General features: G+C 51.0%; 2 protein-coding genes across 2 annotated transcripts in view; one reads left to right on the forward strand and one right to left on the reverse strand.

The window, feature by feature from the left end:
• The first annotated feature begins 4,213 nt into the window (after nt 1-4,213).
• TMPRSS5 (transmembrane serine protease 5) lies at nt 4,214-7,796 on the forward strand. Its single transcript, XM_064471085.1, is given in 9 exon segments — nt 4,214-5,208; nt 5,414-5,457; nt 5,609-5,771; nt 5,883-6,061; nt 6,416-6,514; nt 6,821-6,942; nt 6,944-6,964; nt 7,318-7,470; nt 7,653-7,796. Coding segments are annotated over 9 exon segments (903 nt in total). The 5' UTR covers nt 4,214-5,095; the 3' UTR covers nt 7,662-7,796.
• Nucleotides 7,794-13,406, reverse strand: part of ZW10 (zw10 kinetochore protein) — a 13,663-nt gene continuing 8,050 nt past the window's right edge. The window contains exons 13-17 of the mRNA XM_064470710.1: nt 13,374-13,400; nt 12,599-12,729; nt 11,968-12,099; nt 10,717-10,919; nt 7,794-9,732 (exon numbers count right to left, since the gene is read on the reverse strand). Coding sequence (XP_064326780.1) covers nt 9,612-9,732; nt 10,717-10,919; nt 11,968-12,099; nt 12,599-12,729; nt 13,374-13,400 — 614 coding nt within the window. The 3' untranslated portion in view covers nt 7,794-9,611. The remainder of the gene's footprint in view (nt 9,733-10,716; nt 10,920-11,967; nt 12,100-12,598; nt 12,730-13,373; nt 13,401-13,406) is intronic.

Raw genomic sequence — 13,406 nt, forward strand, 5'->3', positions numbered from 1 at the left:
TAGAAAAATTGCAGGGGAAACTTCTTATGCTTCACAGCCTCTCTGCTGCCTGTCAGGCATTCATGTAACATGGGGGCATTTCAGCTGTTGTCAATGTCTGTAATCACTACTGCTGCTGCTGCTTTATTTTTTCTAAAGAACCACAGAAAAATGATGAGAACTAGGAGGAAAAAGCAACAATGCTGTTGTCCTTCCTACCTTTTACATCTCTCTGTCAATGTTTAATTTTGAAAGCTCTCTCATTTTAGTCACTATTTTCTTATTGCAGGCAAGCAGAATTGATAGAAATATTGATTTTCTTCTAATGACTTTTAAAAGAAGAAAATGAGTGTGACTCAGAGTAACGAGGTAGTACAGACTGATTGATGTGTCTCATTTTTTAACTGCTACTGATGTATCTTCTTGGAATTGGCTCTGTTCTATCGTTTTCCTTGCATAGCCTGATACTTGTTCTTTGTGTTTTGTTGCTTGCAGTGAAGTTGTTTGTGTCTGGCTGGCTGTTGTCACAGCCTGCATCTTTATTTAACTTTTGCAAAGGTCAGCTTTCCAACAGCCCCAGGGCACGGGATGCTCGGGGAGGGGGGCAGATGGTCAGAACTGGTCCCACAGCGACCTTGGGCTGGTGCTTGGGGAGGGGAGGAGTGGCTGAGGTGAGTCTTTCCTCTCCTCTGAGCCCCGAAACAGGGAGCTATTAGCGAAGGATTCTCAAGCTGGTTTCTGCACGCCTGGGCTATTGCATCGTGTTCCCTAGTTCTCCAGCACCATCTACAGTCCTCTGTAGACTGAGGAGGTGCTCCAGTGCCACCAGGTACAGCCCAGCCACAACCAGGGAAGGGTCTGCTGGTGAGCTGAGATTGCCTGTTGCCTCTTAACTTTCTGGCCTAATCGCTAAATGAGATGGGGGGTCTGCCGTGGGGGTGGGGAACCACACAAACCAACCAAAAACCCAAAAACCCAAAAACCCCAGTTTTCACACCAGCTGAGTTGGTTGCAAGGCACCAGGCTGTAAAAGGAGCCCGACTTCAGGGAACTGTAACCAGCATCTTAGCACAGGTCTTGAGCAGCAGCTCCTGCTGCTCAGCCCAGTTTAGATGTGTGGAACAACACACGGTGCTGTTCATCAACAGCACGAAACCTCAGCCTGACCCTGCAACACAGGGCTGTCGTACAATATTCATAGGAGTTTCCTTGAGTAAAGAGCATTAAAAATTCATCCATATTTTGAGCAACAAGTCATCAGCTGCATCTTTTGGGGGTGGAGAAGTATGTAAATAAGAGTAGTCTTTCTTTCACGAGTCAGCTATTTAAATGTACTCCAGCTGCCTTTTCTTTTTGAGACATGCTGAAATCAGTACTTGGTCTCATCTCTCCTGGGGGGAAGTTAGGCTTCTAACTCACTTAAATGGAGAAGGCCCTCTTAGTACTTCTGGATGGTGTATTGTCAGCCAGAGAAAGAGTCAGCACAGCCAGCGAACTGCCTGCACAGAGAAGGCTCTGTGGTGTAGTGGTAACGCGGGGTTCTTCGCGGGGCCTCTGGATGCTGCTGCCATACCAGGAATCTCTGGTGGTGGTGGTGATTTCTGACTCTGCAGCTCACTGCCTGGGTCGAATTTCCATAATGACTTTTGAACTTGTATTTAGGTGTTGGGAATTTGACGACTTTTACAAACTTGGCCACGAGTCTGGAGTGTTTCTGTTTAGTAGCAAGTAGCGGGGGTTGTGTGCAGACTACAGTCAGCGTGGTCGCTCGGGCCAGGCAGGGAAGAGGCAGGTTTACGCACGAGGAGAGTTGTGTGTTCCCCTGCCCTGTGCCCACAGCTGCCAGCGCTGCTCTGAGCTCGGCCTCTGCCTCCAGCGGAATGGCTTAGCTCTGGTAGGGCATCTACGTCCACCGCTGCTGTGGGCCGTGGCTATTTCATCTGTAACAGGGGCCTCCCAGAGCTTCGGTGTGGCTTCCCCCTTGCTCTCCCGGGCAACGCAGCGAAGGTGATCCTGGTGCTGTCCGTGCCTGGTTCCCTCTCCAGAGCAACGGGCCAGCTGGGTTCGGGCAGCACTTATCAGCCTTGGGTGCGATGACTGCGGTGGAGCATCTGCTGGGTCAGAGGAAAAAGAATGGGTGCAGCAGCATAAGTGATCTCTGATCCACTTCTGCCACAAGGGCTCTGCATTGGTAAGAAACTGTCTTATGCCCCAACATGGGGCAGCCCGTACCCAAGCCACGGGTTAGAAAGTCTTCCCTTCTCGCAGGGCACCAGCTAGGCATCTTTCAGCAACAAGGACTGACGTGGAAAATTGGAAGCTGAACTGAGAGCTGCTCTTTGACCTGCATTGCCCTTTGCGTGCTATGGCCAAAAGATCACAGGGAAAATCCAGCACCCAGGGAAGTAGGGTTGTTTCCCTAGAGGTGTCCCTGCACGTGGGGTGGGGAGTGCCTCGCTGAGTGACGGGCGCCCACCACCCCTCGCCAGCAATCCCTGGCAGAGCTTGTGGGCAGGAAAGTTGTCCTTTATGTATCAGAGCTGGCAGGCACCTGGCTTGAGATGTGAGGGTGATAAAAAGCAGCGGCAGGCTGTCTTTTCTGATCTTTTCCCAGCTTAGGGCATTTCGTTCCCCAAGGCCTTGCCTCTCCGAAGGTAACTGCTAACACGGAGCAGTTGGTCGGCAGCCTTACTGCCACCTGTGCCTTGGAGCCCGCTGCCAGCCCGCAGCCCCTGCTCGCGCTGGTGGCCCGGGGACTGCTTGGTGTTTCCTGTGCAGCAGCTAAGCAAACTAACAGGAGCGGGAAGGTAGGGGGAGGGCAGCAGGTGGAGGATGGGTTTGAGAGCTGAGGCAACTCAACAGCTGCTGGTCTCGCTCGGCACAGCAGCCTGGGGCTCCCCAGCCTGAGCAGCGTGCTTCTGGGAGCAGGGGGACGGGGGGCAGGAGGGTGCTGCTGAGCAAGGCATCTGTCAGTAGGAAAGGGGGTGGCCCTGAAACAAGGAGTCCCTTCAGAGTGGCAGTGGGCACTGTGCAGTGCACGGGCACAGCATCACGCTGGGAGCGTGCGGGGGAAACCCGAGCTGCTTCGCGGGAGACGCGTGTGCTTGGCTTCCATGGCTCGGCAGCAGCCCCGGCTAGCAGCTGCCCCGCTCCTTGCTACCATGGTGAGAAGCGCTTCCTCACCTTGCCCCCTCCTGCTGCAGCAGCCGGCCTGGACCATGAGAGCTGGCCTTTGTTGCTGACCTGCTCCCCGGGCTTCCACTCCTTTCCCTAGAGCCCGTCCCCAGCCGAGCATTTACCCGACAACCTGCCTCGTGTTGAGGACGCCGTGCGAAGCCACAAGATGCCGACAGCAGAACTGAGGAGGGAAGCAAGGAGGATGCAGGCCTCCCTGAAACACGGTAGGTGAGTTATTTCTGGGCTTTGGGAAGAGGGGGTCTCTGAGTCTTGACCGCCTGAAGAATCCCTGGCCTTAGCTCACCTCCTCCTGGGATTGCAGGGAAAGGATTGGGTGGGTCCTAGAAACAGGTGTGTATAATGACCCAGGGGCTTCAGAGGGGGGTTGATAGCTCTGTGAGAGATGAAAACAAGACCGTTAATCCTCTTTTTCTCTCTGTTTCTTAAAGATTTTGCTAAGGTGTCTCTCAAAACTCTCTGCACTGTCAGGAGGCTGTTGCGGCTGCTCGGGGTCGCCGGGCTCCTGGCGGGGACAGCAGCTGGGGCATGGCTCCTAGGTCAGTGTTGGCTCCGGGACAGCCCTGCTGCCTGCGGCAGACCCAGCCGCCGAACTGGCGAGCGAGTCTGAGGCACCAGCGGCAGAGGCGGTGGTGATGGGATCTCCTTCGTGGGGGAGCTGCAGCATGGCATGGGGTTGGTGCGGGCTCTGCTGCCGGTTGCTGTGGTCCCAGCAGCAGCTGCAGCCGTGCCCATTGAGAGGCTCGCTGCCTCTTGCAGTGGCCAATGCAGGCTCGTGCCCAATATTGTGCATCCTCGGCTACTGCCCAGGCTGCATGAGTCCACCTCCACCCCCTTCTCTATTTCCTGAAGTGAAACACCTGAAGAAGCCTCAGCCAGACCTGGGCTTCTCCCTGCTGCAGGAGCCAGAAGTGATCCCTGCATGCAGTGACGGTGAAGAGGAAGAACCTGTGGTCCGTGGGGCTCCCAGTAGAGGTTTACATCTTTGCTTGCTGCCACAGAGGCTGGGGAGCAGGGAGCGGTGTGCAGGACTGTGGTTGTCAAGCCCAGCAAGAACAGAAAAAGTGCTTTTTAATAACAAATATCTCTTGCTGATCCATTAGCTTCTTCCAGCTGCATTTTGGATTCTTTCTCTTTGCTTTTAACTCCTGCTGCATTCCCTGGCATTAGAGCTTCACTGCATAGACTGATCCTACAGCAACAGCAACAGCAACTCTTGCAGGAATCCTTTGCATGTAGTAACTCAGCAGAGCTGCCATGCAGGCACTGAGAATATGTGAATAGGTCATGTACGGCTTCTAATTGCTTCAAGTAACTTTTTCTGTTGGTTTTGGGTTTTGTTTTGGTTTTGGTTTTTTGTTGTTTTTTTTTCTTTAGATTTGCGTGACCTTTCACTGTGCCAGCCTTACACAAAACACTGCAAGGAGGGGAACTCGCAGGTTGTCTTTAATGGAATGGCTTTAGTGTCTTTCAGAATTAATGTGGCAAACTCCTTGCTGGAAGCACGGGTGGAAGGCCGTCCTGGCTGGCTCCTGGCATGCCACGAGCACTGGAGTCTCTCCCTGGGCACCCTGCTCTGCCAGCAGCTCGGGTATTTCAGGTGGGCACGGCAGAGGCAGCCACTTTGACCCCTACTTGCCCTATTTCACAGGGGATGATCTTGGCAAAAGCAGATGCTTGAAGGCTGGGAGGTTTCTGAGGGCAGCGGTGCCGTATTGCACAGCTCCTTGGTGAATGCAGGGTGGAAAGGGGGGCCTGGGCTGGCGTGAGAACGTGTGAGAAGAGCTGCAGAAGATCCTTCCTGCCAAAGAGGTTCATTCCCGGCTGCCGGAGCAGCAGGACTGTGGACTGTTGTTCCTATGGCAGAATTAAATCCCTGATCCCCAGCCCTTCCTGGGACATTTACTGTTGCTTCTGCAGAATGACCCACCAGAAAGGAGTGAACCTGATGGACATCAAGGTGAATGACACCCAGGAGTTCATTCAGGTGAAACCCCACCAGGAAGGCAGCCTGGAAGACATGTGGCAGGTCAGGTAAGGGCACGTCCCAGGGAAGCAGTTTGCTGGGGGGCCTGAAAAAGAGAGAAGCCCTTTTTTCAGGCATAAGGACACAGAAAATTGTCCTGGTGTTGTGCAGTAAGCAGCCCTTTTGGGGACTGCTGCTGTTGCCCTGGAGCTCCCTAGTGCCTCAGGGATTTGGCTTCATATGTAATCTGACCAGAGGCTTATTCCTGCGCAGGAACAGCTGTGAATCAGGTCAAATTGTGGCTCTGAAATGCTCCGGTGAGTGCCTCTCCCCTCTCCTGGGTCCCCCAAATCTCCACCTGGATCTAGGAGTTTCTTTGCTCCTGCTCCACCTGCTTCCCTCACCCTTCAGTGTGAGGGTCTGGCACCTGGGGCTTCACCTCACACGTGCTGCCCGGCTGCCTTGCAGAGTGCGGGCTGCACCCCGGCGCTGCACGGGTGGTCGGGGGCGCAGATGTGCCCCCAGGGCACTGGCCCTGGCAGGTCAGCGTGTACCACGGCTCCCAGCACCTCCGCGGAGGCTCCGTGCTGGCACGTGAATGGATCGTCACAGCGGCTCACTGCGTGCACAGGTACTTCTGGGCTCTCCCATGCCCAGCCTTGGAGGAGCTGTGTACCTGCTCTTATCCCAGGCCTTGGTGCTTGTCGCCCTGCAGTAAGAGGCACACTGTATTTCTGCCCAGTTACAGGCTACTTCAAGCCTCTGCATGGGTGGTTTTTGCAGGCATTATCAGCCACGGCTTGATCAGGCAGGAGGCTGGGGTATCGGTAAAGAAAATAATTTACCACCCGCTTTATAATGACAATAGTCTCGACTATGACATTGTTCTCATGAAGCTCCAAGTCCCCCTGAATTTCTCAGGTGAAATGCTGTTGTGTCCTTCCGCCACCTGTGGAGTTGTCTCTCTCATCCCAGAATTAAGAGATGGCAAAACCCCAGCCTTTTCTGAACCCGCCATTTCAGAGCAGCTCTTCAAGGATATCCAGCCTGGCACCCGGGAGGCAGCATGCACAGCAGCACGGTGTTTTGAACTATGCCAGAGCTGTGCATTACTGGGGAGGTGGTTGTGGGAGCTGAAGTCTCCAGAGTACCTGGCCCCGAGAGTCTTTCACTTCAACATGCCAGGCCAAGTGGCTCTGCAGCCCTTCCCTGGCTGCTTGTGCTCAGCACAGCACGAAGCTGTCCTAGCACTTACCCCTGTCACCTTCTTACCAGATGCCATCCGTGCTGTGTGTCTGCCACGCTCCCACCAGGACCTCTTCCAGGGCACGCAGTGTTGGGTCTCTGGCTGGGGCTATACCAGCCCGGACCAAGGTAAGCTCCCATCTTGTCCCTGCCACCCAGCGCTGCCTGGAGGCCTTCCCCTTGTCCCCACTGGCCCTGTACATCCCCTTCCATGCTGCAAGTGATCTTGCAAATGCCCTGTCCTGTCTTGATCCCACCCCTCCTCCAGTAGCTCTGCAACCCACATCCACAGCTCCTGTGGGCCCGACCACATTTAATCCCGTGAGGTAATCACATCTATCCCATCTTCTGACTTCTCCAGCTCGTGCCCTGCTCTTCCCCTCTTGCTCCCTGCGGATCTTGTTTCCCTCTTGGCTTCTCTCCCTCCCTCCCCAGCACAGGTTACTGAGACCCTGAAGGAAGCACTCGTCCCCTTAATCGGTACCAAGAGGTGCAATAGTTCGTGCGTGTACGCCGGCGAGCTCGCTGCCAGGATGCTGTGTGCTGGCTACCTGCAGGGGAAAAATAGATGCATGCCAGGTAACAGGAGGGAGAAAGTGGTGTGTGGAAGGGACTGGTAACATTGCACGTCCGTTACGCTCCAGCAAGCGCTGGGTTTTGTGGCAGTAGCTTGCAGCGCAGCCTCTGCGTGGGGTAGCGTTGGGCGCGCTGCGGCGTGGAGCCCGCTGCGCCCCGGTGCATCGGTGTCGGGCTGAGCTTTAGCCATCTTTGTAGAAGGGACACAGACACCTTGCAGGGAGGCACATGCCACTGCTCGCACCCGCGTTTCAGCATCTCGTATGGCTGACGGAGCTAAGCCACGTGGGCGAAGCCAGCCTGACCCGTGTCCCAGCGGGCAGAGCTGCTCCATTAGGCCTTGCTCTGTCTCGCAGGGCGACAGCGGGGGCCCCCTGGTTTGCCAGGATGGATTTGCGTGGTGTTTAGTGGGCATCGTGAGCTGGGGCCAGGGCTGTGCGGAACCCAGCCACCCTGGGGTTTATACCAATGTGGCTCAGCTTCTGCCATGGATTCATCGCATCGCTGAGGTAAGCTGGAGCCAGCAAAGCTCCGCCCGACCTACAGCCATGAGCGCTGCACAACCACATCCCAGTGCTAGCATCCTACTTCAACTGTTTCCTTCGCTACCTTACGCTCACCCTTGAGGCATGAATCTATGGGACAGCCTCTTCTACGCTATTGATTTTTTGTTTTCTTTTTTTTTTAGTAGATCTACTAGAAATAAGGCAAGGAGAGACTTCACAGAGCAACACTTTGCCCCTTCCATGTAGTGGAAGCACTTCCATGGAGTGGAGAACAGTCCCGGACTAATTCATACATACAGAATCCACAGACAGCATGAGAAGACACGCTCCGTATAAATAGTTTATTAAAGAAAATAGCAAATTACATTTCTGTGAACGATCCACATGGGAGAAGTGGTGTTTTTTCAGATTGCCATGGGTAAAGCGGCAGGAGATCCCATGAGATGCAAGCGTTATGGGAACACTCTCAGCCTTCAGGTAAATTACTGGGGAGGGGAAGAAAAGAAAAAGCTAGTTTTAAGTGGCAGTCAGATTTTGCTTCAGTATCTCCCTTTCTTGCTGCACTCCCACGTGCTGGACTCAGAGTCTAACTGCCAATTTGGCTGCAGTTGCCCACTCTCTATGCCAGTTAAAGCCAGAAACAGAAGGGTCTCCTCACCCCATGCCATGGCTCTGCTCAGCTGACCCAGCAGGCAGAATGGCCATGCAGGGCTGCAGTGACTTGGGTGCAACGTGAAAGGCAGCTGTGATCCAGGCCCTGCACAAACGCTTGGACATGTGAACAGACGCCAGACAGAAGTGCAGATGAAAAGGATCCAACGGTCGATGACAAAATAGAACACTGAGCTCTGCGATTGCAACTTCTGTAAGCAGGTTAAAAGCACCACACGGTAGGAAATACTTTTTTCCATGTGTGCAGCAACTGGCACGTCTTGGCCTCTGGGCAATGTTTTTAATGAACGCTCTTGGTGAGTTTTTCCATTAAAAAAAAGGTACATTTCTCAGTCTCCAGCATAGCCTTTTGTAACTTCAATGATAACGCTATGAGTCCAAACTTCATTCCCTTTTTATATGCATTTACATCGCTCTCATCATTCTTAAAGGAGAGAAAATGTACTACCATAAAGACAACAGACGCCAGACCTACCTCGTTCACATAGAACAAAAAAGTAAAGGAAGGAGCTGAACTGGCTTCTACAGTTGGTGGAGGGCGGTTGAAAAATTCTAAGTCAGTTTTAAGATACTTTTGTGAGAAATAAAGCCACAGCCAGTTTTGCTACATGTGCAAAACCCTGCGACTTGATAAACAGTGCACTCAGAAGAGGATCCCCTCTCCCTCCCCTCCCCTGCCAAATTTTTGCTCTCTTGAAGTCTGCTCTTCAGGGAAACCTGAGGTGGGAAAAAGCACAGTTTGGCACTTGAGCATTCTCAGGGGGATATCAAAAGCTATCAAAACCTCTGGGTTTCATATGTAATTTGCAGGGACAGAAGAGGTAAGATACAAAGGGGCTACATGCCCTCTGATGTAAAACTGCATAGATAAAACTCACTACCGAGAAATCAAAATCCCTCTACATGACCCTTAAGCAAGCAAGCTTGAGCTGACATTATACGGGCCTTGCATGAGAGGCCCATCTGACAGCAGTGCCTGTTCTCACAAAGACATATTGGAAACAAGATTTGATATATTTCCCTAGGCTGGGCTTAACAGTAAGATGAAATCCTAGAGAAAGGAAATGAGCAAACATCAAAAAAAGCATCTCTCCTTCACCAGGACTGCGCACCCACCGGTTCATGAAGGAAAACTTGGGTCTGGGCAGAACACCTCTGGGGAGCATGGCGGGAGACTGAATTTTCAAGGCCAAACTCCACCTGCCTGGCAGAGGGAGCAGCAGCAGTTAGTGTCCACGTGTTGCCCACCTTTGATTTTCTGGTCCCAGACTCACAGAGCCATCTTCTTTGCCCTACAAACGTAGAGCCAGGAAATGTTTCTTCTCCCTCAGTGAAGCCTCCTGGAACCATTTACCTAATGCTAAGCTTTTTTTATACCAGTACAAATAAGAAGGATCAAACCAAAAATATATTTGAAAGACTCAGTTTGCTTTTGTTTTGTCAGAAGATGCCACGTGTAGGTGTAGACACAGTTACTTAATTTTGGCCAGTGCTGCTGCTCTCCTTTCCGTGTTCTGGAACAGGGCTCGGATCAGACTCTTCACTTCAGCTGCAGAGAATTCAGCCGCAAGAGGCCCCTTCCCATCTGCCCACCTACATGGGAGAGAAAGATCTTTCTTTAACCAAACTGCACAGAAATGTCTTGTTAAAACAAGCCCTTGGAGCACTCGTTCCAGTAGTAAGTCTGAAGGCAAAACAAGTCCAGTTAGCAGCCTACTACCTATCCAACTAGAGTCCAGAATTGTTTGGTGAGGTATATAAAGCAGCAGGTTGCGAGGCGACAAACTCTACCTTTTCCTTCTCAGAAATAAGCCTAAAGCCTGTCTCCAAATTCCCATTCACCTCCCAAGCAACAGGAAAAAAAAACTCGAAGTGGTTTATGCCCACGTGGAATTAGTGCCGGGAACGTCTGGGGCCTAACGTGGTTCCGACAGCAGCCATGAGCAGGGCACAGAAAAGGAACTGCCTTCCCTGAGTGCCTTCTGCGTGGCTGGAACCTCTTCAGTTTCCCCTGCTGAGGACAGAATGTTTTCTTTGCCATCCAGATGTATGTGAGGCAGCTGCGAACAGGGAATGTCTAGCTTCTGACAACTTGTGCCGACTCAAGTAACAGAAGTAATTATGTAAATCCTCACGTATAATTCACATGAATCCCCTCTACAAGGCAAGAGAAGCAAGAAACGGCATCTAAAAAGCAGAGACCGAGCATGTGGAACGACTGCAGCAGGAAGGCACAGCAGAATGCCCGGCTGCTAACCGTGAAATACTTCTGAACTTAGAGAAGCCAAGGGGGATGCCCATTCACTCTGTGGTTGGCTCTCCTGCGGCGTTTGTTTTTTTGCCATGGCCTTTTCCTTTGCGGGAGGCAGCTGAATATATGAGCAAGCCTGAAATGGACTATGAACACCGAGCCAAGAAACAGGCCTAGGAGCAGCTGTCTGATCCCTGCTAAGGACGATTGCCTTTCATCCGAACAGCGTCCCCTGAGTGCAGCGCTCTGCTGATGTCAGGCCACTTCCCACCTCCCCGAGACTGGGGTGAAGAACTAACGGAAAAGGAAGAAAGGAAGACACCTACTGATCCACTATTTCTTGGAGGTTGGCTTGCAAGATGATCATCAGCTCCTTGAACATCATCCATTTCTGCACATAGACTGGAACTTCCTCTTGGTATTTCTTATTTTTGTCGTCTTCAGGTAGCGGGGTGAAAACTTGGGGTCCCTCCTCCACCATGGTCTTACAGAGGGAGTACAACCTATCTGCATCTTCCGCAGAGATATCCTGGAATTGAGAAAATGTTAACGGGGGAGCAGTTAGATATATTTTTGGGGGCCAAGCAGTAAGCGAAATGAAAAAAAGGTGGCTGCGTGTGTGAAGATGGTATCAACAGTTTAGATCACGTTTGACATTCTCAAGCCAAAAAAACTTATTTCATGGAACAGCTTTTTAGCAAGTTCTCAGCGCTTGCTTCAGAACACCGGTTGTGCTTCTGAACGGCGTATCCTTGTGCAAGAGCAAGCATTTCACCGAGAAGCAGGGCTGTTATGATGAAGGTGGGAAGAGTTTACAAGGAAATTGCTCAGGCATTGCCAGCCCAATGATGAAATCCAAGCTTGCTGGCAGCTGCAGCCTGAACAAGTGTCCTGTAAACTAGCTGTTATGGGAAAAGAGGACTTACTGGCCTAATGCACAGTGGGAAGGCTCTTTGCATGTAGACTACAACTAGAACAGATGCACCAACATATTTCTATCACTTGCTGTGAAAACATATTTTAATTAAGAAATGTCACAGGATGGTTGCACTTGACCCACGGTGACCTGACAATCACTTAAACACAGTACTGGGACTCAGATGGAGATCTAAATAGGTAAGAATTTCAGTCGGAAATGCCACAGGTATTTCGGCATCTGGTGCTTGGATAGGATGGAGAGGTTCATTAGAGACGCACGGATTGAAAATGTATCAGCATAGATGGAGTTTGAGACAACAGTTAGCTCCTGTGCCCTGAACAAAGAAAAAGAGGTAGATTCACAGAAATCTTTATCGTAGGAGTGACACACCTAAATCCAAATTCAGATGAAATCACGGCTGCTTCCCTGACTCTCCCCTTGACCAGAGTGTCATGGAATCACTGTAAGAGTATACGTGGTCTCAAATGGATGTGAGTTATTGGTATCTTAAACATTTCTCATAGACAGGACCACAGTTACAACTTCTGTGAAAGATAACTCTTCCCCTGAAACCTGACCCTGGAAAGAACTTGTAGAGGTCACAAATTCTGCCTGTGCACACCAGCTTAGGCCTGGCGTGGCCACCTCCTGCGGTTACCTCTAGGGCGGCAATCCTGGTGACAATCTCCGAGAGGGCTGTGTTCAGTAATGTCCCCATGGCCTTGCAGTACACGTTCACTGGGAGGACATCCTGCCAGACTTTGCCCAGTCTTTTCAACTGATGCAATACCTGGAAGGTAATGGTCTTTTTGATAACGTGCAGATAACACGTTATCAAAACACGTGGGTGTTAAGAGAGGCACCAAATGGTAAGGTGACTATGTATGGTCAGAAACCCGTTTGAAAGAAGCAAAAGGCAACAAAGCATCCTGCAATCGCACAGACCTGCCCTTCCTGGGAAAAAATGCAACATTTTCAGGTTGCGTTAAGGCTCATCAAAAGCGTGACAGAGCCTTTCCTTGAAAGATTAAAAACATTATAGATGTACTATAAACAAAGGGTCAGGATTAAGAAGCCTCTCATTTCAACTTGGAGCAAGAGGAAATGGACGCAGCACACTTCAATTTTACAAAAAGACACAGCCCAGGGGAAAAAAAAATTACGCCGCAAAATTGTTCTGAAAACTGCTGAAACACTGCGCAGTTCTCAGCACTGAGATTACATACTGTACCTTCCCAAGGACAACATCTACAGTCAATGGGATATTTGGCTTCGATTGCTCTGCTTACCTGCCTGATTGCTTTGTTTGCTGCACAGTAATTTTCCTCATCATCCATATTAGAAAAATTTCTGGCACTTGACAGCCTCTCCAGGATTTCTCCTTTCTGCACTCGCATCTGGGCCAGAAAACACTCCATCCCTTCAGGAGCAAAAACAAGCAGGGAGAAGCAATTAAGCAATTACTGAATTTGCTCTGCCAATTTAGAGACTGTAAGCGCTGAATAATGACCTTGCTATAATGTTGTGGGTTTTTTTAAAGGACTTTCCAGTCTCTAAACAGCCTCAACGAGCAAGTTGAACCAGGCCCAGTCACAGATTCAGTGAGCTCTTGCGCAGCCTGCATTGCTACCACACTTCTGAAAAAGAGCCGAGTAGCAGAATTAACTCTGGATGACAGGCTCCTCTTGGGCTCATACAAACTGTTCTCGGAATTTGTTTCCATCGAATAGGCTAAAGAAAATATCAAAGGACTGAGCAGCAGATCCTGAAATATCCAAGTGCCACAACATCTCGCTAGATAACGAACTGTTCTTGGATCTACAGGCTGGGCAAGAACAGCTGGGTCTGAGAGAGTCAAGCCCTAAACAGCCATCTTGCTTAGAGTCGTAACGCTCTGTCAGACTTCCCAGTCTAGCAAGCGTCCCTGCTCCTTCTCCAAAACTGAAGTAACAATCCACTGCTCGGGTCGGCAGCCACACTTGTGTTAAATCATTCCGCAACAAACGCCAGGATTAACTACCATGTCATCCATCAATACATTTCAATACTGAAAGGTGAAATTACCAAGTCTCCTAAAACCAGGTACCAGATCTACAA

The sequence above is a fragment of the Phalacrocorax carbo genome, chromosome 21 (assembly GCF_963921805.1).
Source record: "Phalacrocorax carbo chromosome 21, bPhaCar2.1, whole genome shotgun sequence".
Lineage (NCBI taxonomy): Eukaryota > Metazoa > Chordata > Aves > Suliformes > Phalacrocoracidae > Phalacrocorax > Phalacrocorax carbo.